Source organism: Dermochelys coriacea, chromosome 4 (assembly GCF_009764565.3).
Source record: "Dermochelys coriacea isolate rDerCor1 chromosome 4, rDerCor1.pri.v4, whole genome shotgun sequence".
Lineage (NCBI taxonomy): Eukaryota > Metazoa > Chordata > Testudines > Dermochelyidae > Dermochelys > Dermochelys coriacea.
The window spans coordinates 98,016,251-98,044,031 of record NC_050071.1 but is presented as its reverse complement, the minus strand read 5'-3'; the positions used below and the strand labels follow the sequence as shown (position 1 = coordinate 98,044,031).

Sequence of the window (27,781 nt, the reverse complement as noted above, 5' to 3'; positions counted from 1 at the left end):
TAGATTCTTATTCCCAACTTTAAGACAAAGTTCCAGTAATTTGGAAAGTGGTGCTATCATCAGAACTAGGATGTTTGAACCAAACTTCTAAGACCTGGTTATGGCTATGACAATATCTTTGCCATGCATGTCTGCAGGTCAGTCAGATCTTCTGATCCTACAGAATCAGAGGGAACACATAACGGAATTCCTGATTCCTGTCCAAGAAAGGGAGCTTGTTATTGGCAATGGGTCTTATTTCACCCTGAAGCAGAACTGGTGACAATGGGTATTCTTCTTGTTAATAAAGAAGCCTGGTCTGGACATACTCCCTTTACATAATGCCAGACTGAGGCCAAAATGACATTTGTGATTTTGGCAGAAAGGTTTATGGTTTTGAATCAGCAGATGTGATATATCTTGATTTTTAGTTAGGCTTTTGATACAGTCCCATCATGACATTCTGATAAGTAAACTAGGGAAACGTGGTTTAGATGAAATTACTTTGAGGTTGGTTCAAAAATGACTGAAAAAAACATTTAAAAAGAGTTATTATCATTGGTTCAATTTCAAACTATGAGGATGTATCTAGTGGGGTTCCCCAAGGGCCTGTGCTGGGTCTGATACATTTCAATATTTTCACTAATGACTTGGATAATGGAATAGAGAGTGTACTTATAACTTCTGTGGATGACACTAAACTGGCTTTGCAAACACTTCGGAGGACAAGATCAAAATTAAAAATGACCTTAATTGGAGAATTGGTCTGAAATCAACAAGATGAAATTCAATTAGGACTACAGTTAGGATGAAAAAATCCGATGCACAAATACAAAATGGGGAATAACTGGCCAGATAATACTACTGAAAAGAATCTAAGGGTTATAGTGGATCACAAATTAAATAAGAGCCAACAAAGTGATGCAGTTGCAAAAAAGACCAATATTCTGTAACGTGGTCAGCACGCACTTCTTGCAAGCACCCCCTCTGGCTGGGTGCATCCACAGTCTTTAACTTTAAATCAGTCCAGCCCTGGTATGAGGCTGTATCCCCAGGGCTTCCTCCCTGGAGACACTATCTTCCTGCAGCCCTCCCCAGGCTCAGTCCTTACTCAGTGTCTGCAGCCAGCCAGGAGCATCTTCATTGCTCCCCCAGTCTTGCTAGCAAATGGTCTTTGGCTCAGTCCTAGCAGCCAGCCAGGAGTCTCTTGCTCCTCCATCCCTGCCCCCACTTAACTGTTCGTTGTGTTGCATTTCCCTCAGCCAGTCAAGTACGCAGTCCTTTCTTTTCCAGCTCCAAGCAGCAATTAACTTCTGCTCTGTTCTTCAGCTCCTTTTATATAGCCCTCCTTGGGCCCTGATTGTTTGCCTCCCCTGCAGCCACTCTAGCCTGCTTGAAGGACCTTCCCACTGCTCCTTTCCTGGGATGGGTGCGGCAGGGGCCTTTGGGCCTAGTCCACTCCATCACAGGTGTATTAACAGAAATGTCATATCTAAGACGTGGGAGGTAATTGTCCCACTCTGCTCAGCAGTACTGAGGTCTCAGCTGAAATACGGTGCTCAGTTCTGAAGGCTACACTTTGAGAAAGATGTGGAAAAATTGGAAAGAGTCCAGAAGAAAGCAACAAAAATAATAAAAAGTTTAGAAACCTATCCTGTGAGGAAAGGTTAAAAAAAACTGGGCATGGTTTAGTCTTGGTGTTCTCCACAGGTCTTCCCATCATCCTCCCACTGAGTCAAGAGCCCTATAACTTCCTGCCGTGTTTGTGGGCATCTCCCAATCACTTGCAGTTGTCTTTCCCCTCTCCTCCTGTCCCTTTAAAAAGGTTTCATAGCCAGCTAATGCTGTTATAGGTTCTACTCAGAACATGACCAGTTCTACTGATTTCTTCTGGAGTGACTCTCACAAAAGGAATGCCTAAGGCCTCAGCTGACTAACTCTGGAGGCTCTGGGAGAAAACCATTGGTAGATATCTCCTCTCAATGGTGTTTAAATGAGACTAGGATAGTAGTCGCATATTTTAGGAGTGCCAATTCAATAGCTCTCAAAGAATCAGGGGAGTATGTTGCCACCTATAAAAAACAGAGATAATGATGTCAGGTTCTCAGAACCAGACTCAGTCAATGAAGATAAATATGGGGGCCTATGCCATTCAGGCTAGACCTGGAACATCACAATTTATGATTCTCCTGAACCTGTGACAGATCAGGGCATCTTGGTGACACTGATGTAGACAATAATACTCCTTAAGAAAATGATACTTCAGAAACAGTAAGTCACATCAGCATTAGACACAGCTGTCCTGAGCAAACCTGGGGATGTGAATATTGTTGACACTGAGTACCAAACCATTTTGATAAGCAGTTTACCCAAGTTAATGGCACTGGATCTTGCTCCCAAACTACGTGTACCCAAGGATCCTATTGCCACTTGAGCTGGATAAAAATAATACTTCTTAGAAGAAATGCCTTATGTGCCTAACTCCAGGAGAGGGTTCATAGCTGAGAATTGCAAGCAGAAATAGGCACCTCTCTGAAGCTTGGACTTAGGTGCCTATCTCTGTAAAGAGGACTGGGCTTACGACACACTCCAGTCATCCCTATTTCCCATTAACTAGCTTAGGCAGCTCCCTGCCTAGCTTGCTGGCTTTTGTGAATCACAGTCTAAGACACCTATCTCACCCTATTAATTGTATAGGGAGCTTAGGCACCTTTAGGCTTTGTGAATTGCAGTGGTGTTCCTATGATTTTCCAGGCACCAAAACTTTAGGCATTGTAATCTCAGTGTCACAATGGCTAAGTCTTTTTTTTTTTTTTGACTCTAGCCCAGGTAAATGGTTCATCAATGTCGATTGTGCTGGATCCATAGTACTAAACCCAGTCAACCTGGAAGGATCTGTAAACCAATTCTCATTATCCTGGCACTGGACCACTTTAGGCAAGTGGTACACCATCTGAGGGTACCAAAGCCATAACAGAGTCAGATGACTCAGATTATTGTAGAACATTAATGGGTATTGGGCCACTTATTAAAGTGGTTCTCCAGAATCCTGGATCCTAGGAACTGGACTCAATACATCTGGATGGATCTACAGATGTCTATGGTGTCAGAACCTCAGCATCTTACCAGGTCAACTTGTAAGGATTCATGTACATCAGTGTTAGACAGTGCCAGGATGTCAACATAGAATTAGGTCAACTCTGGGGGACACAGGAACCTTGGCATTCAATTGATGGTGCCAGGAAGCCAGCATGGCTTGGGATGCAGGGACTTTGGTTCTGTGTCAACAGTGCCAGAATTAGGCACTATATTGGTGAATCCAAAGGTATTTGGGGACCTTGGAGCTATCAACAATGCTTGGCTGTTGGTGCTGAATTAGATCAGCCAAGAGGGATCTGGGGGTCTCAGGGCAATGCCAATGCCAATGGTGCCTGGACCTCAGTACCAAATCAGGTCAACTCAGAGAAATCCAGGGACCTTGACGCTGGCCTGCATTGTGCACTGAACAACACCATGCTCACCCAGATAAGACTGGGAAATGAAGGCTGGTCACAACCAAGGGTCACAACCAAGGTCAGACATGACTGATTGAGCACCTCTCTCTGACATGGCCTTCACCCAGACATTTGAGGCAGCAGGAGTGACCGTCACTAACAGACATGGACTTCCTACGTTCCACACAAGGTTGGAACCCCAGGGATCTTGGCATAAGTCCCCTGGTACAAGGTAGGGTCCAGAGCCCCACAGCACTGGAAAAGCTCCAAAAGAAGGACCAAGTCAAAAGAAAATTTAAAATTATAAAAATAGAAGAAAAGAAAACTCCAAAGAATGTTTTGAGTACCACTATGCACTATGTTCACAGGGAACACCAATGCTCCAATCACTGACAGTAAAAAGGAACTGGGAGGAGGGCTGGGGCATCTCTGCCCTTTATACTCTTGCTTGCAACAGAAGGAACTCTGAGGTGGCGGGGCCACCCCTACAGATACTGCTAGGGAAAACTCTCCATCGCTAGTGCATGAGGCATACACACACCTACAGTGCAATGGGCAAATGCAAGCACTTGAACTGAAGGATGGTTGGGACCCTTCTGTACTGTTGGAATCCTCCATGAAGGGGAGCGGCAAGTAGCCCCAATGTTCTGCTTACTAGAAAAATTCTGCAGCTCGATGCCTGGGGCACCATTTCCCACAAGTGGGAATATGCAGAGACCACTGAAAGAAGAAGAACCTTTGTTAGTTCCAATAAGCAAAGACTTAAAAGGTAATTCAGCTGTTCCTTGTAAGATTTTCAGATAATTATGCAGCCCTCAAAAAGGCAAATGGTATTTAAACAAAAATAGGCCTGATTTTAAAAGATAATCAGCTCCTGAATCTATTGGATTTCAGTGAGAATGTAGGGGCACAGCAGTATTGAAAGACAAGCCACACACATTTTTGTGGTAAAAAAAGATTCAGAAGTATGGAAGGATGGTTGGTTGGAGTTTTTATAGGCACTGTCCTACTGAAGAATGAAACTCTGGGCAGAGGAAGGGAATGAGCAAGGACAGTGTCCTGGACAATCCTGCTCCTGGCCAGCTCCTTAGCAGCTTTCAGCATTCTGAATTCTAGGAGTCTAATTTTTAAAAGTTTTAGACTCAAATGTATGTGCAAAATTAGTACCCAATTTGCTGGTACACTTATCACAACTACACATTCTAATCAGAGGATAGGGTGGTGGAGAATTCATCCAGGAGCTGCTGAGTCAAATTCCATGTTCCTTGTCCTTTTCCCCCCATCTCTTTACTTTTGGGAAAGTGGAGGCTGCTGCTTCACACTTTTCCTTTCCTCCCTATCTTCCTCATATTACAGGGAATAGTGGGGAATGAGGGGAAGGGAATCACATGCTTAATCTGGGTCCAAAGGCTGGGACTTGTCCTCCCACTACTGCTTGCCATTGGGTAATGGGAGTGGAGAAGGGTGTTGTAGGGTTGTGTGATTGGCTTTTGTCTGGTGCTGCTGCGGGAGGGGATGATACACTCTGCTTTCTTGTGAGGAGCAGCCATTGCAAACTGCCCGTTTCTCCCTCCCCTTCCCACCCCTAACTACCCGTGCAATATATGAAGCACTATTTTACTACAATTTCCCCATAAAACCATAAATATTAGTAATATATAATAAAAGAAGCACTACCTTCTGGGGACAAAGTACAAAGAGAAACACCTTAACACCACCTTACTTCAACCACAGTTAGAACAGTTCAACAAAATCCTGAAAGGAATGTCAAAGAGACAAGGTGGGTGAGGCAGTATCTTTTACTGAACCAACTTATGTTGGTGAAAAAGACAAGCTCTCAAGCGACACAGAGCTCTTCTGACCTGAAAAGCTTGTCTTTCACCAAAATAAGTTGGTTCAGTAAAAGATATCACCTCACTACGTCATCTCTTTAATATCCTGGGACCAACACGGCTACAACACTGCAAATAGGAATGTGAAAGACATTTACTATCAAAACGCAATGGGATGCATACTTGCTTCCACCTTCCACTTTTATGTAAAGAAATGCCATGGAGAGTGGGAGAGGTTAATATGGTGCGTGGGGGAAGCATTTTCAGAAGTGCCTCGGGGAGTTGAGCATTTAGTTCCCTTATGTGCAATTAAAAAAAAAACACCTTAGGAGTTCACAGGATAAACTCCCATTGCCTCTACTAGCAGCTGGGTCAGGCCCCTAGGCAATGTTTGACTTTCAGTGGGACCTGTGTTCTAAAGTTGATTAGCTGCTTTTGAAAATTCCACCATTAGTGAGAAACGAGCAGGCAAAACTAGCACCTAGGTTTGACTGAAATGTTATATAGTATAAATAGATGGACACCATGTAATTAGCACATAAAAATCTAGAGACTAGCCTAACTAATTAGAAATAGGCATGCCAAACATATGTATCATGTTTGACAATATGTGACGGTACTAGTAGACCCAGTAAGACAAATTACCGGCAGCTGAGGAAAGACCATACAGTGTGCTACATCACCTCAGAAAGTTACACTATGCCCTGATGTTACAGGGAGAGTATAGAAAAGATAGATAATTATTACTCACAAAAACACAATTATGTTGACCTCTGCTATAAATCAAAGGATTAACAAAGAGGATTAAATATATCACAGTATTTGCTTTTGTAAATTCTTGAAAATGTACAGCTCAAAAAATCCCCCCAAAAAACTTTATGGTTAACCTACTTGCCATTTAGTGTACAATAAAGTCTTTAGAATTAGAATTAGTAGAAGTCTTTACTTCATTAGATGATGTTCTGCATTAAACTTTGAAGACTATGGTAATCATACTATATAAATAAAATTAATTTGTCCAAGTCTTACCCCGAAATGAAGATTCAAACTTCATGTACTATATGACAAAAACATAACTAAAACCAGACATCTCCACCTACTTTTTCAACTAGTTCATAACTCTCCTCAAGCTTCAGTGCTCTGTTTTGTACAGCTGTTGAAGCTCGATGATAGACATCTAGCCACTCTTGATATTCACTTTCTGCTATCTCAGTAACAGCAAAACAGAGAGTTCTTAAACCTAAAATAGTAAACAGACAGTAAGAATAGCAATTCATAGTTAGAAATTATTTCATTTCTGTAAAAGCGGCAAAGAGTCCTGTGGCACCTTAAAGACTAACAGACGTATTGGAGCATAAGCTTTCGTGGGTGAATGCCCACTTTGTCGGATGCATGTGTAGTGTAGATTCATTTCTACACTACACATAGTGTAGTGCTAACTATATGTAGTTAACAAGCTAAATTTACTATGAATAAACAGATAAAAGAAAAAAAACCTCACTGGTGCATATCACAAAAGCCCCTTGCTTCAAGAATACAAGACAGTATATTAAGGGTTTATCTACACTGGGAATACTTGTGCCAGCATACCTACATCAATATAGTGAAATGGGAAAAAAATCCCTGATGCTAACCTACTGCACCAATGCAAACCAGTCTTGAACTACTTCAACTTATCTTATTACTTGGTAAAGTCACAGTGGTGCCATTCGATATTATACTTGTGCAGCACATCTATACGAGAGGCTGTCAATGTCATAGTACAAAAAATTCCTGTATAGACAGAGATACAAAGAATAAAAACAGCTAGCATGCTTCCTTTTACTGTCACCTCTTTGTGCCCAAGCCATCCCAGGGATTTTTGGTTGCCAAACACTGCTCTTCCATTTGTGAACATAGTTGTCATTCACCACATTAATACTTTAAATTAGCAGGCAATAAAATAGATATTTCTAGATAAAGAGTATAAATTTTATTTTATAATTGGACATACATATGTCAAGACAAAATCAGAACTATTTTTTTAAATTAACTATTTATTCAAGTTATGAAATGAAGAAATAATATTTTCAGAGTAATAAATTGCAAATGATCTCATGCTCAATCTGTAAATGATGGAAATAAAGCTTTCAAAAACAATATTAATATTAAGCATTATTTTATCAATCTTAATTTAACTTGTGTGAAGAAAAGCCGATTTCTGATTTATATATAAAAATACCTGTTACCATTTTTAATTTAACATTTACAAATGTTAAAAAACCTACATTAGGCTCAAATGTTTCACAATGTCAACTTGCATGAGCTGCATATACAAAATGTACAACATGTACACAAGATGGGTTTGCATAAGCATACATGCACAACTCTGACTTGCACATATACACTGGGGCTTATATGTATACAAGCATACAAGAAGTTTTTAAAATGTAAATCCTAATGTTATTAAAAAAAATTTCAATGTGTACCAAAAAAAGTGTTCTCCACTCACAAGATCACAAGTAACGGCTAATAGGTTTTCTTATCGGTAATTTTTGTTCTCTGTATGAGTTTGCGTGCGTCTGTTTAACATATTATATATATATATATATATATATTCCTAGACCAAAACAATTTAAAATAGAGTTAAGATTGAGAGTAGTGAATGAGTAATTTAGTGTAAAATATATTACTGAAGTGTAATTATCTTAAAACCCAGGAAGAGTTAAGGTTAAACTTAAATCTAAACGTGTTAAGTTATGGAAATGCACAGTGAGGGTATCCAAAACAAACAAACAAACAATCTTAACTCTGCCTTGTCACAGATTCTTCCAACTTCCCATAAAGTCAAAACTGAGCAAACTCTTGTATATAGGCTACATTTGAAGATTTTTTAAAAAAATTAATTATTATTAATTGGTCATTATTTCCCATTACTCTTCATAATTAAAAGTTTCTCCTTGAACAGAAAACTTAATTCTGTCCTCAAGAGACACCATGCAAAACCACCAAGATTGTGAGTAAGGTATTTTAGTTTGTGTGGACCCACATTAGTTTAAACTGATTTTAAAGGACACAGGGAATAATTAAAGTTGTTTGTTCGAGTGCCTTCTTGTTAATTTCCTGTCTTAAGATGTTTAGATTTCTGGGGAATGACATTGACAGGACTCAACAATTTCACTGCTACCCACAGGCTCTGAACAGGAGTACTGAAACTGAATAAAGTCTTCTTAATTTCACTCTGCTGCTACTGTTTGGCAAACACTGCAATTTTCTGTCTGCATGCTCAGGAAGATGAAAGTGCATCCATTTGCACTCTTTGAAAGCTGATCTTTGCACCTGTTAGAGTTTCAAATCCAGAACCATAGAGTCATAGAATATCAGGGTTGGAAGGGACCTCAGGAGGTCATCTAGTCCAAGCCCCTGCTCAAAGCAGGACCAATCCCCAACTAAATCATCCCAGCAAGTGCTTTGTCAAGCCTGACTTTAAAAACTTCTAAGGAAGGAGATTCCACCACTTCCCTAGGTAACACATTCCAGTGTTTCATCACCCTCCTAGTGAAAAAGTTTTTCCTAATATCCAACCTAAACCTCCCCCACTGCAACTTGAGACCATTACTCCTCGTTCTATCATCTGCTACTACTGAGAACAGTCTAGATCCACCCTCTTTGGAACCTCCATTCAGGTAGTTGAAAGCAACTATCAAATCCTCCCCTCATTCTTCACTTCCGCAGAATGAACAATCCCAGTTCCCTCAGCCTCTCCTCATAAGTCATGTGTTCCAGTCTTCTAATCATTTTTGTTGCCCTCCGCTGGACTCTTTCCAATTTTTCCACATCCTTCTTGTAGTGTGGGGCCCAAAACTGGACATAGTACTCCAGATGAGGTCTCACCAATGTCAAATAGAGGGGAACGATCACGTCCCTCGATCTGCTGGCAATGCCCCTACTTATTCAACCCAAAATGCTGTTAGCCTTCTTGGCAACAAAGGCACACTGTTGACTCATATCCAGCTTCTGGTCCACTGTAACCCCTAGGTCCTTTTCTGCAGAACTGCTGCCTAGCCATTCGGTCCCTAGTCTGTAGCTGTGCATGGGATTCTTCCATCCTAACTGCAGGACTCTGCACTTGTCCTTGTTGAACCTCATCAGATTTCTTTTGGCCCAATCCTCTAATTTGTCTAGGTCCTCCTCTGTATCCTATCCCTACCCTCCAGGGTATCTACCACTCCTCCCAGTTTAATGTCATCTACAACCTTGCTGAGGGTGCAGTCCAGATCATTAATGAAGATTTGAACAAAACCGGCCCCAGGACAGACCTGTGGGGTACTCCGCTTGATACCAGCTGCCAACTAGACATCAAGCCATTGATTGCTACCCACTGAGCCCGACAAACCAGCCAGCTTTCTATCCACCTAATAGTCCATTCATCCAGCCCAAACTACTTTAACTTGCTGGCAAGAATACTGTGGGAGACCATATCAAAAGCTTTGCTAAAGTCAAGGAATAACCACTCAAACACCTTCAGACTTCTTGTGACCTAAAGAGCTCCAACAGGCTACCGAGAACATCTTTTGTTTGCAAACTGGTTCTAGTGTTTGAACATGAAGATGGTAATCTCTAGCACTTTGCATCTCTGCTCTTTTTTATGGATTTTGGGAATTTTTGAATACACAAAGTGATCTGCTGGTGTTATTTCCAGTTTGTATGCAGACTCTGTCCTTATGATTATGAGGATCCACTGATCACTAGTGGACCTTTCCCCATGTTTGCTGAAAAAATAAATGCCCAGTAATCTGATTCTTGGGGCCAGAGACACAGCCATGGAAAAGGTTTGTGTCCTCCAACATGGACTAAGGAACCATGATCCTAGCAGAGTTTTCTACCTCTGTATCAGAAGCTTCCCCTGTATGCGCAATGTTCCTTCTGATAGATCAGTAGGATGAATATTCCAAAAGGAATATCACTTCAGCTGAATGGTTTATATTGCTTGAATAAGATGTTTGCTCAATGTACAATAATTTGCTTGTTTCATAGTTACTTCATGAACCACCTCCCTCTGTTTCACACACCTGTTGTGTCTTGTCTTAACGGTGAGATCTTTGAGGAAGGAACTGTCTTTACTGTGTATTTGTATAAAACCAAGCATACAAGGGTCCTAACTTTGGTTGGCACCCCTAAGTGCTACTGCAATACAAATAAATAATAAAATAATAATAATAGTTGATTGGTCCTACCCAGCTTCTTGGCTGGTGCCTTTTCCCTGCCTCTTCTACTGGAGGAAGAAGTGGAGAGATGGATAACATATTGTAGAGGATAGCGTCATCTTGGTACTGGAACATTTACTTTGGAGAGAATGTTTTTCATCTTTGCCTCAAACAGGTCTATGAGCGTCTGTTAAAAGTCTCAGTTGTGGTTGTGGGCATCAGTCATGGAGGCAGTTGCTTTTGCTACTGCATCACATGAATCACTGAACCACTTTGCAGAGGGACAGCTATTCCCAGCACAACCAGTGCCCTCCTTTTGTGTGTTACAGGGGTGGGGGCCAAGAAGAAAGTTCCCTTCAAATCAAGCCCTTTTTACTTTTGCAAGGGGCTGAAGCTGAACAGGCTTGACTATACAGTCCATTTAGTTCTCTCTCTCCATGGCCATCATCTCTAATCCCTCCCCTTGCTAGGGGGCCCAGGAGGAGCTCAACTTCTACACCCTGCAAAAGGAAGTGGACTTTCCCTGAGATTAGTCACTCTTCCGCCTCTTGCAAATGGGTGAAAGGCTTATTTTGAGGGTAGTTTTCTTTTTTATTCCCCAACAAGGAGCAAAGGAGCTGTGCTGGGAACAGATATCTTTTGGCTCCTTACTGCGGGGGATGATTGATGTCATTGATGATAGCAGATGTGGTAGGAGAGACAGAGGACTGATGATTGAGCCTCATTTGTACAGATACATAGCACAGAGGGTGAGCTTAGGTTGCTTCCCTGGATGGCAGCAGATGTGGCTTTAATCCCTTCAACATTGTAGGCTAAGTATAGAATTAAAGTTAGCTTAAGTTTGGTTAAGGAAATTATATATAAAGAAAGGCCCTGACTGGAAAGTAGAAGGAAGGCCTTCAAAATAATGAATTATAAGGCCAAAAGGAATGAAGTATGGAGTCTGCTTCAAAGACTAACTAATGAAATAAGGGGAAGTTTCTAAAAAGAACACCTCTGTCAGGGGCGACTGCAGATGGTTTTCAATAAGGCAAAAAAAAAAAAAAAAAAAAACCAAAAACACAAAAACAAAACACACCTCAGAAGGAGCCAACATGGACCTTCACACCCCACAAAGCACTGTTATTTCCTATGTGAACCCAGGTGCAATGAAAAAGCTGTTGGTCAGCAGGAAGGAGGGGGAAGAAATAGGGAAGAAAGGAGGTTGTACATCTTATCTGGATTAAGACTGGAAATAAGGGTGAACGGTCTCAAGTTGTTTTTTAGCTGAAATCAGTAACTGTCAGTGACATTTGTTTGTTAAAGGGTATAAAAAGTAAACTCTTTAATGGCTCATTAATAATGCTGACTGTCACGGGGTGCAGACTCACCCGGCAGCGCCTCCTGCTGGTCATCTCAGGGAATTAGCTTTCCAGCCTCCAGAGCACCCTCTTCAGGTCAGCTTGCTGCTGGCTCCTGTGTCCCTCCCAGGACACTGGGTGCTGCCCCCAGCGGTACCCCACAGATCTGGGTCTCCCCCACCTGCTATCCCTACCTCACCTCAGTTGTAGGCTCCTGCCAGTCACCTGCTAGCCCCCAGGCCCTGGGGCAGACTGCAGTATGAGCCATTCATCACAGACAAGGTTGGGACTGAACCTGCTGCCTCTGCCTACCCGTGGCTGCCCCTGAAACCCCTGTACCTAAATTGACTTTCCCAGGCCTGCAGCCTGGGGCTTTCCTAGGCCAGAGCTCCCTTGGCCTTTCCCCAGCCCTGCTCTGAACTAGGTCCCCTATTGCGGGATCTGCAGCCAGGTCCCTCCCTCTCAAAGCTAGAGGGAGAGTGCTCTTCTGCTCCTGGCTTCCCTGGCTTTTATAAGGCCTGCTGGGTCTGTTTGGGGCGTGGCCCCCAGCTGCGGCTGCTCTGCTAATCAGCCCAGCTCTTCCCCTGCCCAAGCCCTCTCCCAGGGCTATCTGAAACCCCTCTGGGCCCGAGCGGGTATCCACTCCGCTACACTGACCAATATAGGTCTAAGCATCCCTGTGATTAGCCCATTTGTAAGTATCTTGATCAAATGTTTATAAATATTTTGTTATTGTTTGGATGTAGTAAATTGCTCATTATTTCAGCTTTTTTGGCATGTGTAGAACAATTGGATAAGCCTTTGGATTTAATGAAGAATTTATGGTTAAATTAGTGTTTGGTGGTTTCCCATATTAATAATTTCAAATAATTCCAACAATCATATTTTACAGCTATTCTGGCCTGGATTTCTTGTACCGAGGAGTGATGGTCTCTGGAGAATTGTGACAAATTCTTGTCCCCACCCTGACTTGTCTTCTTATTCAATATCAGCAGTAACAGGGACTTTTTTCCTCAGTCATCAATAAGGAGCTAAAGGGAACTAAAGAAGTAGATACCGATCTACGCAAAACATGGGAGTTTTAAAAAGGTAAAACGTATACATTTAAATTTTAAAAAAATAGTTATTGAAGGGTTAAAATCCATTGCTGATGTAATAACCTGGTATATGGATTTGTGTACAGGCCCAAAGTCCAGAGTTTGGTCAAGAGGTCAGAGGCTAGCAAAAGCTAAGAGAAAGCAGAATAACCAAAGATATCCTTGCTTTTGCTAAGATATGCCTGGTCAGCAAAAGACCAGATGTTGGGGGCAATAACTGTGTCTTGTTCAAAGTTTCAAATAGAACAAAGAAGCCCTGTTTCTGTTGTTAGTTTCTTCTGTAGGGAGATGTTCTTCCCACACATCCAACCTTGAGTTTATGAAAGGTTAAAGCATGTCAGTATAAGATATGGCCTCCTCCCACCACCCTTTCCCAGGGACCAATGCCTGCCTTAAAAACCCAAATGAACAACTTGAAAGACAATCTTTATTTCCATATACTTCCACTGTTTCTTTGCTTTTACCCCTAGATATGTACCTGTTAGACAATCAAAGGAGCTACTTCATTCCTATGGACCCCAAATCAGAATTCAACATATATATTTTATACTAATACATTAAATAAAGTACTAATTAAATATTAATTTGTTAACTTAAGACCATGAGCGGAGACATTATGTAACCTTTGACCGTTGGCTACTGTGCTATCATGTCTTGCTGCTGGACCTACTCGGGGTTGTCAGACTACCTACCCTGTCACTTTTCCCCACCCATGGAAAATCCATATATTCCATTGTAATCGATTGACAGTTTCTCTGAGCCTAATAAGCGAGGTGACACTCCACCAGTGCTGTATGTTTCCTCTGGCCTTTCCTAACAGCAAAAAGGATCATATTACTCCTCTAATGTTCCCTAGCCTTCTTTTTGCCAACCCCCAAATAGTACATGCAAGCTTTAAACGTGAACTGACATTTATATCCAAAAGCTCAGTTATCCAAAGATTCAATATGTCCTCCAAGATGCAGAGCTCTGGTCTTGCAGACCTTCAATAAGTCCTATGGAATTTAAGAACTTGCAGGATCAGAGCTAATGTACAACCCAATCCTAAACTACAAAAGCAAAGAGTTTTGAATAAGCTGACTTCATCGGATGCATTCGGTGGAAAATACAGTGGGGAGATTTATATACACACACACACACACAGAACATGAAACAATGGGTTATATCACACATTGTAAGGAGAGTGATCACTTAAGATGAGTCATCACCAGCGGGGGGGGGATGAGGAAAACCTTTTATGGTGACAAACATGGATATAACCTATTGTTTCATGTTCTCTGTGTGTGTATATAAATCTCCCTACTGTATTTTGCATCGAATGCATCCGATGAAGTGAGCTGTGGCTCACGAAAGCTTATGCTCAAATAAATTTGTTAGTCTCTAAGGTGCCACAAGTACTCCTTTTCTTTTTGCGAATAAAGACTAACACGGCTGCTACTCTGAAACTTGAATAAGCTGCTGGCTTTCCATAATCATGGAAGCTGTCGCAGCAAGTTTGATGGTTAAAATTCAGGGTTGAAGAATCCTAAGAACAAACTGTAAGAGACTGATGGGGCAACTTACAATTATCCAAACGTTTCGAATGTTCATTGAGACATTTGGCTATTTGGTGTGGTACTTAATGATTATGAAAACATACTATGAAATATATAGGATGTGCAAACATGGCTCAGTTAGTATAGTGGAGAAAACATAACTTTTGGAATTTTCTGACATACAAATGCTTGGTTTTGTACCTCTAACTAGAGCAACACTATAATTTTAATTTACACCTAAATTACATTCTAGAGAGCTTAATGTCATCAACTTAAATAATCAAGAAGCTTCATAAATAAAATAAACAAAGCTGTATTGAGGCTTATAAACTAACATGGCAATAGAAATTTTGAATTGGGACAGTAAAAATTAATATAAAGAAAGAGGCTGGGTGGGGAACGACAGCGTATACCTCTTACATACAAGGCACACTAACTAGTCTAACAATCTTCAGAATAAGAACGGTGTTTAACATTCCTCTAGATTTCTTGGCAATTTGACAGCATTAGGAACGCTAAGCTTTGATGCAAGAGTGTACTGGCCTCTGACATTAAGTGTCAGAGTAGCAACCGTGTTATGTATTCGCAAAAAGAAAAGGAGTACTTGTGGCACCTTAGAGACTAACAAATTTATTTGAGCATAAGCTTTCATGAGCATCCGCTGAAGTGAGCTGTAGCTCACGAAAGCTTATGCTCAAATAAATTTGTCTCCTCTAAGGTGCCACAAGTACTCCTTTTCTTTTTGACATTAGGTGGTATCTTGGTCTCTCCTGTTCTCTGCCTGTGACACACAATATTTAGTTTCCTGAGGACTGAAAGTTTTGATCTAACTGAAGTTTTTGGGCTTATCATAGGGGACTTGGGAGAAATATAATGGCATGTGGTATACAGAGAACACAGTATATGATCTGGTGGCCCCTTTATGCCCTATAGCTCTATGAAACTATGTGTGGTCATCCTACACTATGTAAGAAGGGTTTGAATGAACTCTCCTCTGACATCTAGTGATGAACTGTGGGAAAAGACCTCAGGAGCAGGCTGTATTTTCATAGACACATTCTCTACAAACTGCCTCAGAAAAATCCTCCGTATCTTTTGGCCCAGAACAATCTCAAACCAAGATCTATTGACACAGTGCATCCAAGATATGAGCACCATCATTGCCAAGAGGCATTGGAGATGGACTGGCCATGTGCTTCAGATAGAAACTGATTCCATCACCAGAGTAGCCATAAAATGGAAACCTGAAGGCAAGCGAAAACAAGGCGAAGAGCTGTGGAAGCCAAGCTGAAAAATGTGGGGCACAGCTGGGGAAATATTGAAAAACTTGCCAGAAACAGACAGGAGTGGAGGAATTTTGTCGCTGCCCTAAACGCCAGAAGTGTAATGGGAACTTGATGATGATGATGACCTACTCTGTGTAGGTCACAGACCAGTTTTACCAAAGGGATCATTTTTGGATGTTTTGAGTTAAAATTTTAGTATTGAATGCAGGGGAAATTAAATGTTGTCTTCCTTATTGTATGAGTAAAGGGCAGCAGAACTGTACTTAGCACCCCCCCCCCGATTGAGAGGGTCACCCTAACTTTAACCCTGTTCGCTAAGCAGGGGTCAGTGGTGGAAAAGCCAAGTGAAAGGCAGAAGGAATAGGGAGAGGTTTTCCTATCTGGTAGTGTGGACTCTGTTTAAGGAGTCCTAGATACCATTTGGTCATTGCCTCTCCTGTGTTTAAAGGAAGAGTTGATCAGACAGTCTTTGTTTTTGCTCAGTCATTGCTATTGTTGAAATCACTGTTGAGCAGGTCTAGAGGCTGAGCCTTAAACCTGATGTGTGAAAGACAATGCAGAGGTTGCAGTAGCAGTGAGGTTCTCTGCTACCCACTGAAATCACTAAAAGCTGAAATCACTAAGAACGGGGCTAAGTGCTGGAACCTTAAGACATGACATTCCAGGAGCAGCAAGCAGCAGCAGTGAGTAGAGGCAAAGGTGACAACAAGCAGCGATAACAGCTGCAGCAGCACTGAGGAGCAGCATTGGTTGACTCCTCCTCCCCCCTTTTTGGGGTGGGAAGTGAACCCATGTGAACACACCCCTGAATTCTGGGACTTAGCTAACTTTGGACAACCATCTATGAAAGGCATGCAGAAGAGGGGAAGGGGAGTGATTTGTTAAGGGGACATTAGTCTGTCAGACTTCCACACCGCAGGTTGGAAACTGAGGCAAAGGCCACTGCTCATCGTTCTGTGGGATGGGTGTTTACTCGTGGTTTACACACTTTTGAATTGTTGTTGTGGTGTTTTCCCAAATTAATGCTGAGTTCCCTCTTCCTTTTAATAAAGGTTTTCTTTTTTTATACACAGACTGTGTTTGTGAGTGGGAAAGTATTGCCTCTCAGAGGTGCCCAGGGATGGTATTTAGTTTTTCCAGATTATTGGGTGGGGGCTCAAGCCAGATCTGTTTTGTAATGTTAAGTGGAAACCCTAGATATTGAACCTGGGCTTTGTTACTGTCAGTACAACCTGGCAGAAGAATTACAATAAGAAATGGACTGAATTTTTCTCATAAGAAGAGTCCCATGAGATGGGTCCAGAAAAATGAATGGGAGAGAAAAAGGTGGGAAGGATTGTATAATTCAGATATTAAAATCTTTCTAAATATCTTTTCACAATCCACCAATCAGATGATGAAGTGGAAAAACAGCAATGAGTGCATGTGAAATATCTACAGAGCTAGTATTTTCCAAGGAATTTGCTGGTCTCCAGAATCTAAACTTTAATTTTTAAAAATAAATTTACTTGCATACTGACTGCAAAGAATCTTAACAAAAAATTGAGACTCTTATTGAATCTGCTTCTTGACAAACTGGAACAAGACCAAAGAGAATTATACAGTTCTTCCATTCACCTACATGGGTATTAACAATGAAATGCATTAAATGCTTAATTGTAAATGCCTGCAATGCTAACCACTTCATTTTGAACAACGTAGCAAATACATGTGGCAAATGCCAAGGACATACTATATTGCTACATGAATAGAAATATGAAAGAAATGGTGTAATGTCATTGGCAGTATTTAAATTTGATGCAATAATAAACACTGAATTCTTCTTTAATGTATTACAGAATGGAGAACGCGTTTTTTTTGTTTTTGTTTTTTTTAAACAAGTGAATTCAGTGCTTGTGAGGTCACTGATTGACTGTTCTTGAGAAAAAGACATGAGGGCTGCAATAGCAGTAGTACACACTTCCCTACAAGGACATGGAAGTACACTATATCTAGAGGAGGCACAAAAGTTTAGTTTTCATGTCAGCTCAATCCCCAATCTCTCTGCTGAGATTGCCAATTGTGCTGGTTTTCTGGAGGAGGACAATTATCCACTAATATCTGGATTGAGACCTTAGATTAATTTCATATGGATTATCAGATACTAAACATTTTTCAGCCTCTACCTAGATAGCCTTGATTCAAACCAGTATCCTAGATGTGGAAGGCTAACCTTCACACCGTGTTACATTTCAGCTGTCCTGTTCAGTACATTTTTTTTTTTAAGTTTCTAAGCAACCCAGACACCGAGATCCAAGCAGTCAAAGATTTACTCATCAGGAGCATAAGGCTGCTGCACTACCAGCTATCTGACAAGTTTTTGTTTATTTCCATAGCCTATTTGTATTTTAGGGTTCCTTCTTAGTATGATACTCTGAGTTTGATACTTTGGGCATTATATAAAACTATTTAAAGCTACCAAAACACTCCTGATACAAATCATAATGTGAAGAACAAACACAGGGAACAGACCTGAGGCTAGCTTTTGTTTTCACTTAGGCCATCATACAGTGATTGTGAAAGGAAACCACCACACCAACCAAAGGGGTCAATTGCTTGATGATACAAACAGGAGAAAGAGGAGTAGAAATCTCTAAAGTAATGGAATAGAAATAGGCTTTTCTGGTGTAAGAGGTCTCAAAAGATTTGATCAGGTCATAACTCTCTACTTACTAAAGGTAAGTGCCTCAATTTAGGATTTAAGAACGTCCTTGCCTCTAAGGGAAGGTCTAATGGATTCCCTTGGACATCAGGGAATCAAAACAAAAAAAATCAAGGGATTCTCGCATGTATTTGTTTCTGTTGGTTCTTTAATTCTATTTATAAGGGTTTGTGCTGTGGTTTTATTGCACAGAGCTTAGATGTACTATGACAATTACTCTATAAATGGGGTAGGCAGATAAGTAAAACTGATAAGTTCCTGGACAGTAAGAGCTTTGTCTTTGAAAGAGTGGATGTTGACCACGGTGATTTTAACAACATGTGCATGTTACAACAAGGTATTATAAGGCTCAGGAGTCATGGAGAGGAAGACTGGGAAACTTTCACGGAGCAAGGACCACTGTTATCCCAGTTATTGTTTTTTTCTATGTGGAATGCATGAGTGTTTCAGGGCAATCTTAAAACCTAACAGCTCAATAGAATTAAGTGTGCTCACAGATTTTAAAAACTTGCACTCATGCACTCCACACAGAGAAAGGGAGGGAAAGAAAGGGTAAAAGTGAGAAAGTGGACTGGAAAGGAAGAGTGAGCGAGAGAGAGAGAGGACTTGCAAGACTGGGGTTCAAGTCCTTTTTCTGCTGCAGACTTCCTGTGTAACCTTGGGAAAGTACTTAGCCTTTCTGTGTCTCACTTCTCTATCTGTAAAATGGGGATAAGAGTACTTCCTTGCCTCACGGGGATATTGTAAGGATAAAGATATTGCCACCTACTGTGGCAATGGGGATCATATAAGTATCCAAGATATACAGAACTATTTCCCCCCCTCACTGGGAGGAACTGCCCAGAGAGAGGAGGGAGAAGAGCATCCTATGTGGAGAGCCCAGCTTGAGTGGTTAATACCAGCAGAAACCTGGCTGGAGTGACAGTGCCCCCCATCAGGCCAGCAACTGTACTAACCAAGTCCATACCTACCCCACCCCCGTGGCCAAAAGGTGCAGTTGTGGAATTGGGGAAGAACCGCCTGGAGCCATTTCCCCCATCTGGGACCAAAGCAGAGAAAAAGGGCTCTGGACTTCCTCAGGAACAACAGAGGTTAATTTATATTTCCTACCATGCAACCAGAAAATCCTGCAATCTGTTCTGCAAAAGGAGCTAACAATAGATTGCTTATGCTTCACTTTTAGTGTTACAGCACCCAGGGGGGCAGAATCATCATAACCCCATGGATAATTATAAATATTGATAAGTTAATTAGGTTTTTATTTGTTGCATGAACATTTAGTAAAATAAATCTCTTAAAATTTTCTTAAAGAACTTAGAAACAAATTTTACTAAAGTTGTATCAAAATGAAAGAACATCTGCAGTTGAATTCCCTGTAATAACCTTAATTTTGCTCCTTATCCATCCATCTTTTCTTGTTGCATAGATGAATTAGAATACTATGGTCCTTTATTTTATGATGCTATAACCCATGACCAACTTCCTTTCCTCATTCAGGCACAGAAAGACCTCAGAACAGTATCTTGGAGGCACTGTGGCCCACTGGATTGGGACTCAGGAGATCTAGGTTCTATTCCTGGCTCTTCTAGGGGCCTGCTGGGTGACCTTCAGAAAGTCATTTGGCTTCTGTGCCTCAGTTTCCCCTTCTGTAAAATGAGGGCAATGATACTTACCTCCTTTGTAAAGTGCTTTTAAGATCTACTGATGAAAAGAGCAAAGTACTATTAAAAGGCTGTATATGATATCAGTATTTTCTATTGCAGAGGTTTTTTCCTGCATCCATCTAAAGTGTGGTGTTTTCTAGTGACTTTTAATTTTGTTTAAAGTGTCCATTGTTTGATGAGGATAGGTAGCTATTGTCTTTATAGACAGCCTTTTCAAGCCACTTATAGATTCTTATTTGTGAACCCAAATGTGGAACCTATATCCCTTCAATGGCCACTGAATAGTGGTTAGCGAGATGATTCTGCTAGACCACTGAGGATACAGAGACATGACAATTGAGGTGGGTATGGGAGGAATCCCTGGTGTTATCAATAATGGATTCACTCCTGTAATGTAAAGCAGCCTTAAAGCAAACTTAACTGTCAAGGGGTGGATGGATGGCCTCTCTGCGCAAGGTCATCGTAGCGTCAACTTTGATTCCTGAACCATCCTCATCCCACTTTCTCCAAACTCCTTCCTCTCCTCCCCAAAAGTTAGAGGTTGGGAGAGACCAAAATTAAAGGTTGCAAAAGAGTTTGCATTCTAATTTCATGGAATCACAGCTGTGTGTCCATAAGACATTTCAACTGCACAACTGAATTTTAAAAGCCTCTACTTCGGCTGATTCTACCTGTTTTATCTGTATAGATTTGTGAACATATTCTCTTCAGGAAAGGGACCATCTTTTTCAGAGGCTACAGGAGTTTAATAAACATACATATAATATATTATAACCATATAATAAAAACTGAAATTTATAGTACCTATGAGAATTGAGAGGTTTTATTTCATATTGTTTTATATCAAGTACTATTACTCACCTTCTGTAGCAAACTGCTCTAAATGTTTTAAAGTAATTTCCTTGTATTTTGAACTCTCGGCCAGACGGTCATAAATTACTGTATCCTACCATGCAAACAGAACAAAGGTACAATAAAGCAAAGCAAGCAGGTTTCACTGATTTGGCAACAACAACAGAAATTCTGGAAAATAGGCAGAAAAAATATGTAACACTATATCAAAGTATTTCAGAGCCAAGCAACACAAATAGAAGTACATTTCTGTTCTGGAGGGGAGAAAAGAGGAGGACTTCCTGAGCCCTCAGGGTCTGTAGATCTCTACACCTTCTCCTAATCTGTAATTATTTTGGGGTTTTCTGTATTTTTATTTCTCCTCACCTTTCATACATACTTTTCTCCCCTTACTCTACCCTTCATGTTCCTTTGCTCTCCCTCTACCCCAAATTTAAGTACAGAGTGAAACTGATGCTTAGTAGCTTTCATTCTCACTTCTACTTGGCCAACAAAAAAGCTGTGCATAGAGTTACACAATAACATTATTTCATTAATTTTCATTTGGAAGGATAAGGAATGTTGAATATCATCAATCCTATATTCAATTTTTAAAAACACTGAAGAACTTGTTTTAAAACTGATTTCAGATTATAGATCAGTAATTCCTTGATGAATCACTTTAGGCACATGGTGTGCAAACTGCACCATTCTAGGATGCGTTGTGACTCAGACATATCTTACTCCAAGGGAACAATAATTTACCGTTGACCTAATATTATCAGTAAATTACTATTTCCTCTCTCCTCCTCGGGCTAGTGAACAGGGGGTAGAGCTAATTCCCCACTCATTCCCCGGCAATTCCCTTCCCATCTGCTCCAGAGAAGGAATAAATGGGTGAGCAGTGGTCTGGGTATCCCAAGCAGAGATGTACAATGGGGAGGTTCCTATTTTCCCAGACAGTCATGTAGTACAACTCACAATTTCGCTCTTAATTTTGGCACATAATTTTAATATATAATATAGTTAATTAAATTGAAAAAAGTCATGACTGAAACCCAGAGTTTTTTAAATTTTAGATGATCTGACTTCAGCTGATTGTGCAATAACTGCATACTGTAATTATTTCAATTATTTATTTTTCTGTATTTCTATAGCATACTCATTTATAAATTAACAGATTCAAATTACTGTATGGTAATTTAACTAAAATAAACCTTACCGCTCCTTTACAGTACAGTCTTAATTTCCCTGATGGTGTGCGAACAATCACAGACATTCTTTTCCTAGTGCTGGAAGAGAGATAACATTGCAGTCCATCAACATCAACTTTTTTTATCCGCCAATAAAAAATAGACAACTTGAAAATGTGCATTTATATATTTATAAATACACATCATACTAATTGTAGAGTATATAAATCAGAGGTAATTGTATCTACTAAGTCCTACCACTAGCTTTTCCTCCTCCTCCATGAAACTAGGGGCAGAAATGAAGAAAAAATGGTTACTTACCACAGTAACTGTAGTCCTTTGAATGTGTTCTCTTTGCACATCCCCACTTGTAGGAAGCATTCCAGGGCACACTGAGGTATAGGAACCTTCAGTGAAGCAGTACCCAATGACACCTAATGAGTGCCCTCACAGAGCACAAAATATTTGGAGCAAGATTATAAAAAAGTCATATACGCTGGACCACCTCAGCTCCTTCTTCCATGGGCATGAGGTGTGTCATAGGTGCAAGACCTGAAAACCCCATTACTCTCAAATACTGCTGAATGGGACAGGGGATATGCTGAAGATGTGCTGGGGAAAGAATGGAGCTTGCCTAGAGTGAATTGTGTTCTGTTCATCTCCAGATAGCACAATGACCCCTAGGGAACCTTTACAAGCAGGCATAAATTAAAATAACCCTGAGTATGTTCTAACTTATGCTGAAGGCTGAATCAGCATTCAGTTGCCTTCAGAACTAGGGTGGGAAGGAGGAGGCATAACAGTTGCCTTAAGTCACCTTTTGTGTCGTCCTTCCCCTCCTTTGGGTCCTGCGCTGGATACACCTTGGCAGCACCCGAGGATCTGGGTCTAAATGTGCAACTACCTAGCTTGTATATTACACTGTAACTTAAGGGAGTTTTTGCTCAAACCCCCAAAATTCATTCCAGCAATGCACAGAAGGTTCCCATACCCACAGTTGCAGAAAAGAAGGAAGTGAGGTGGTTGAGATGTCCAGATCTTTTATAACCCAAGTTTTAAATATTTTGGGCCAGGAGAGAACACTTATACATCACCAAAGGGCACTGCTTTATAGAAGGTTCTTGAACCCCAGAGGCATGCATCCAAAGGTGGAAATGTGCACTGACTATCTTGAAGAAAAGATAAGTACTTATTCTTGTAGCACCCATGGCTCTTCAAGATGTTGTTGTCTGTGGGATCCCACTTTAGGTGCACATACACCCTGTGCATACAAGATCAGAAACTTTTGAACAGCACTTTCCATTGGCCCATGCCTGCAATATGCATGTCCTCGTGTTCCCCAATCCAGTCGCATAAAGAACAGAGCAGCCACAACCATCTCTTAGTTCCCTCACTAATTCAGAATCCTAGATAAGGTGGTCTCAGAAAAAAACAAAGATGGAAGGATCTACACAGACAACAGTATCTCTAAGAACCACAGGCCATGTCCTGTTAAGCTAGTTTAACAAAACTCTTGAAATGTCCAAAGTGTGGAGTTTCTTATCTCTCAGGGGTTTTGGAAAGAAAACAGGGAAATTAATAGATTGGTTCAAATTAAAGTCTGACAGAGCAGTGGGGTCTTACCATCATCTTATCTTTGTGGAATGTTGCATAAAATGGGTCCACCATGAAAGTTTGGAGCTCATTAACCTTCCTGGCTGATGTAACTGTGACTAAAAAGGCCATCTTAAAAGTAAGGAGGTTTAAAGAGCATTCAGAAAGAGGAATGAAAGGGGGAACCATTAAATTTCTAAGGACAACATTAAGATCCCATATCAGAAGGGATTTCCTAAAGTATGCAATAGACCCTTTAGAAATCTGAGTACTGTGGGGTATAAAAACTGAGTATAACACTACTACGGGTGGCATACTGAGATCACTGCAATGTAGATTTTAATGGAACTGAGAGTCAATAGTGTTACAGATTCAGAATACAGTTAAATATTTTTGGTATGAGAGTCTTCAACAGGTCAAAAGAAAAGGAGTACTTGTGGCACCTTAGAGACTAACAAATTTATTAGAGCATAAGCTTTCGTGAGCTACAGCTCACTTCAAGGTTGTGTTGGGCTGCACAAATCTGAAAATATTTTCCATTTAGAGGAGTAAGTTTCCATTTGGAAACTTTTTACTTAGCAAAAGGCACTTGTGGAGAGCAATCTCTGTCAGTAGTAACTAAACCAACCAACATCCAGGCTGCCAGATGTAGTGACTTTGGGTCTGAATTAAGTTTTGGCCTTTTGTTCCGTGATAGTATGTTTGGAGAAACAAAGTGGTATGGGAGGCTGGACAGACATTTTGAGGAGATCTGTTAGCTTCATATTGGCAGAGACAATTCAGGCTATCAGGATTTGGAATTGGTGGAAATATGTACATGAAATCTTGATCCCACAGTAAGGAAAGCATCTTGTAATATCCCAGACTCATGCCACCCGTGTCATGACCCCACAGGTCTTGAACTTGGGTCCACATGGTTCCCAGTTGACTGTTGCCTCCCTGCTCTTACCCAGTGGCTCACTACTAACTGACTAAATAGGCCTTTTCTACACTAATGCTGTAATTGATCTAAGTGACGCTAGTTAAATTGTATAACTTGGTCAACATAACTAACATCGACTTAAAAGCGGTGTCTATACAATGCTATGTGGATTGGAGAGCAGTGATGGGGAGTACTGAAGTCAACAGGACAGTGCTCTCCCATCCACTTAGCGCATCTTCACCAGACCCAAACTGATGCAGCTGCATCAATGGCAGTGGCATCTATTTAGCTGCGTAGTGAAGACAAGCCCTGAGTGCTGAGATCATAAAACCTGAAGTTACATCAGGGAGGCCTCCTCCTGACTGGAGGAACATTTGGACCTCTGATTTATCAGAGCTTCCTATTGAAACCCAAAGAGAGGCACAAAAAGTTGTCTGCACAACTGGGCTCTAATTTGGCTGCTGCTCAGATCCCTTGCTCAGCCCTACAGACTCTGATCTGCCTGATTCCTGGTATCCTGACCTTGGCCTGACTCTTGGTGACCCAAACAGTATCTGATCCCATCCAGATTAGTTCATCTGACTCCTGCCTGGTTCCTGGTAACCTGAACATGATCCTCCTGAAACAGGTCACAAACTATCAGAGCTGGCCCCCTATGTCCCAGCCCCAACACTCCTCCTTGAACCAGGCCGCTAACCACTAGACCCAACTGCCTACATCCTGGCCCAGACACTCATGAACAAAACGTTGTACATTTCATGTTGTCTTTTGGGACAAACAAATCTATAATGAGATTTAGTTACTGATGAAATATTGGTTTGATGATGACAATTTGTGATTGGTGATGGATTGTCTCCTTAGGCAGTCTGGCAGATTGTTGCCGACTCCTGGAGGATGAAGAGAAATTGGGGTTATCCCATGTTGTTGACACCATGTTCATAATGTGATTAATTCCTGACATAGGGGTGATGCACGGGTGCCTCCTTGATTGTTTATAGAGTACATTGCAGATGAGTTGTCTTAATAATTTGCACTGTAAAATTCTGTAGAACAGGATGGAACACTATGTAAGCTAATCTGACTGCTCATATTTCTAGGACATTTATTTGAAGAATCAAGACCTTTTCAGACCAAGTCCAGTGTACCTCCATCCAAACATTCCTGGAGTGTAATGACCAGCTAAGTGCAGACAGGTTGTGAGCTGCGATCACAATTCACATATGATGATACACTGATCTTAGCCAGCCTTGTAATAGTTGTGGGTGAAGTTTGGCTAGTGGCATCACACACACACACAAGCTGACATGTTGCCCACAAGTATGAGGCAGTTTCTGACTGTATTTGTAGCATATGATTTGATACTGGTGACTACAGCTTGAAGAAAAACAACTCTGATTACAAATTAACAAAAACATACCTCTCAGAAGACGATGTGGGCTTCTATTAATTCTATAGTTTGTGATGAGATGAGACTTTTTTTTCATAATTCTCCATGAATCTCAGTTGTCTGAATAGGTGAAAAATATAGTTCAGGGCTGTGGTGACTTCCTGATGATATCAGCCTTTGATTAGACAATAGTCTAGATATGGATAATCCTTAATGCCTAATCTCCTCAGATGTGCTGATACAACAGCTAGATATTTTGTAAAGCCTCTCGGTGCTGTGGACAGACCACATGGTAGCACTCTGTATTAGTAGTGATTAGGCCTCTTGTGAATCACAGGTACTTCCTGTGGGCTGGCTGGAAATATGGATGTATGCATTTTGTAGCCTGAGAGCCATGAACCAGTCTTGAGCCTGAAGGGAAGGGATGGCAGAGGCAATTGTTATCCTGAATCTGCAATAGTGTGTATATTTGTTCAGGCATCTCAGGTCTAGGACAGGACAAATATCCCCTTTTTCCTTTGGCATACGGAAATACCAGGAGTAGAAGCCTCTTCCCTTGTACTCCAGAGGTATCTCTTCCGTGGCTCCTAGGGAGTCACTTCCTCCTTTAGCTATTTTTTGTGAGGTTACCTGAAGAGAGGATTGGGAAGGAGGGTGAATGTATGTGGGGGGGTGGGGGATCCTAAGGTAAAGAATGAAATTAGATGGAATAGCCATGGGAGGGAGACTACTTCTAGTGCTTAAATGTCTGTTATGATAGGCCATGGCTGATGAAGGAAAGCAAAATGGCACCCAAAAGGCAGGGCTGGGTCCTAAGTAGCTCAAGCATGGCTCTCGACCCTTGCATCAAACCTGCTGCCTGGAAGCAGGTGTAAAATAACCAATGGTCAAAGAAGATAGTCTCCTTCAAAAAAATGTTGGCTTCTTCCTGCGCAGGTATCAGAAAATCTGTGAAGGGGATACGTAGGTGTCTTCTGCCTGGATTGCCTCTGATATCTAAAGGGCACGTAGTTTGAGACCGAAATGTAGATGACCAAGGAATGAAGCAGTACTCTGGAATTTCTGAGGGAACGCAGTGTGTCATCCATATACACAATGAATAAGTCTGTGCCCTCAAGGGGCAAATCCTTGATCTGTGTGTGGTCATAGTGATGGCCATGAATAAAGTTGCAGTGATGCTAATGAATAGGTCTTTCTTCCAAATAAGTCTAATTTTTTTGGAATCTTTGCCTTTGGGGTGTTCTTAATCTGTCTGAACTTTTCATAAACTGTATAATGTATGTAAAACTGCTCAAACATCTTTTGGGGTATCCAACATTTTTTTTCTGCTCCTTTAGCCAGAAGAGGCAGTTTAGTTGATGTCTGCCACAGGGTTTTAGCTTGATCTAAGATGGGGTTCTCCAACTTCATTGCACCATGACCCCCTTCCGACAACAAAAATTACTACATGACCCCACGCGGGGGGACCAAACCCTGTGCTGTCTAAGCCCCAATGTCCCAGGTGAGGGGGCCAAAGCCAAAGCTCCACAACGCTGGGCAGGAGCAAAGCCGAAGACCAAGGGCTTCGGCTTCAGCCAGGAGGACTGTAATCTGAGCTCTACCACCCAGGGCTGAAGCCCTTGGGCTTCAGCTCTGGGCAGTGGGGCTCAGGCTTCAGCTTTGGCTCCCAGCAAGTCTAATGCCAGCCCTGGTGACCCCATTGAAATAGGGCTGGGACCCACTTTGAGAACCATTGATAAGA

At 41.3% G+C, this 27,781-nt stretch overlaps 1 protein-coding gene across 1 annotated transcript in view; it reads right to left on the bottom strand.

The window, feature by feature from the left end:
- The window catches only part of ATP8A1 (ATPase phospholipid transporting 8A1), a 262,923-nt gene that overhangs the window by 122,917 nt on the left and 112,225 nt on the right, over positions 1-27,781 (bottom strand). The window contains 3 exon segments of the mRNA XM_038400205.2: positions 6,406-6,545; positions 20,976-21,060; positions 22,168-22,237. Coding sequence (XP_038256133.1) covers positions 6,406-6,545; positions 20,976-21,060; positions 22,168-22,237 — 295 coding nt within the window.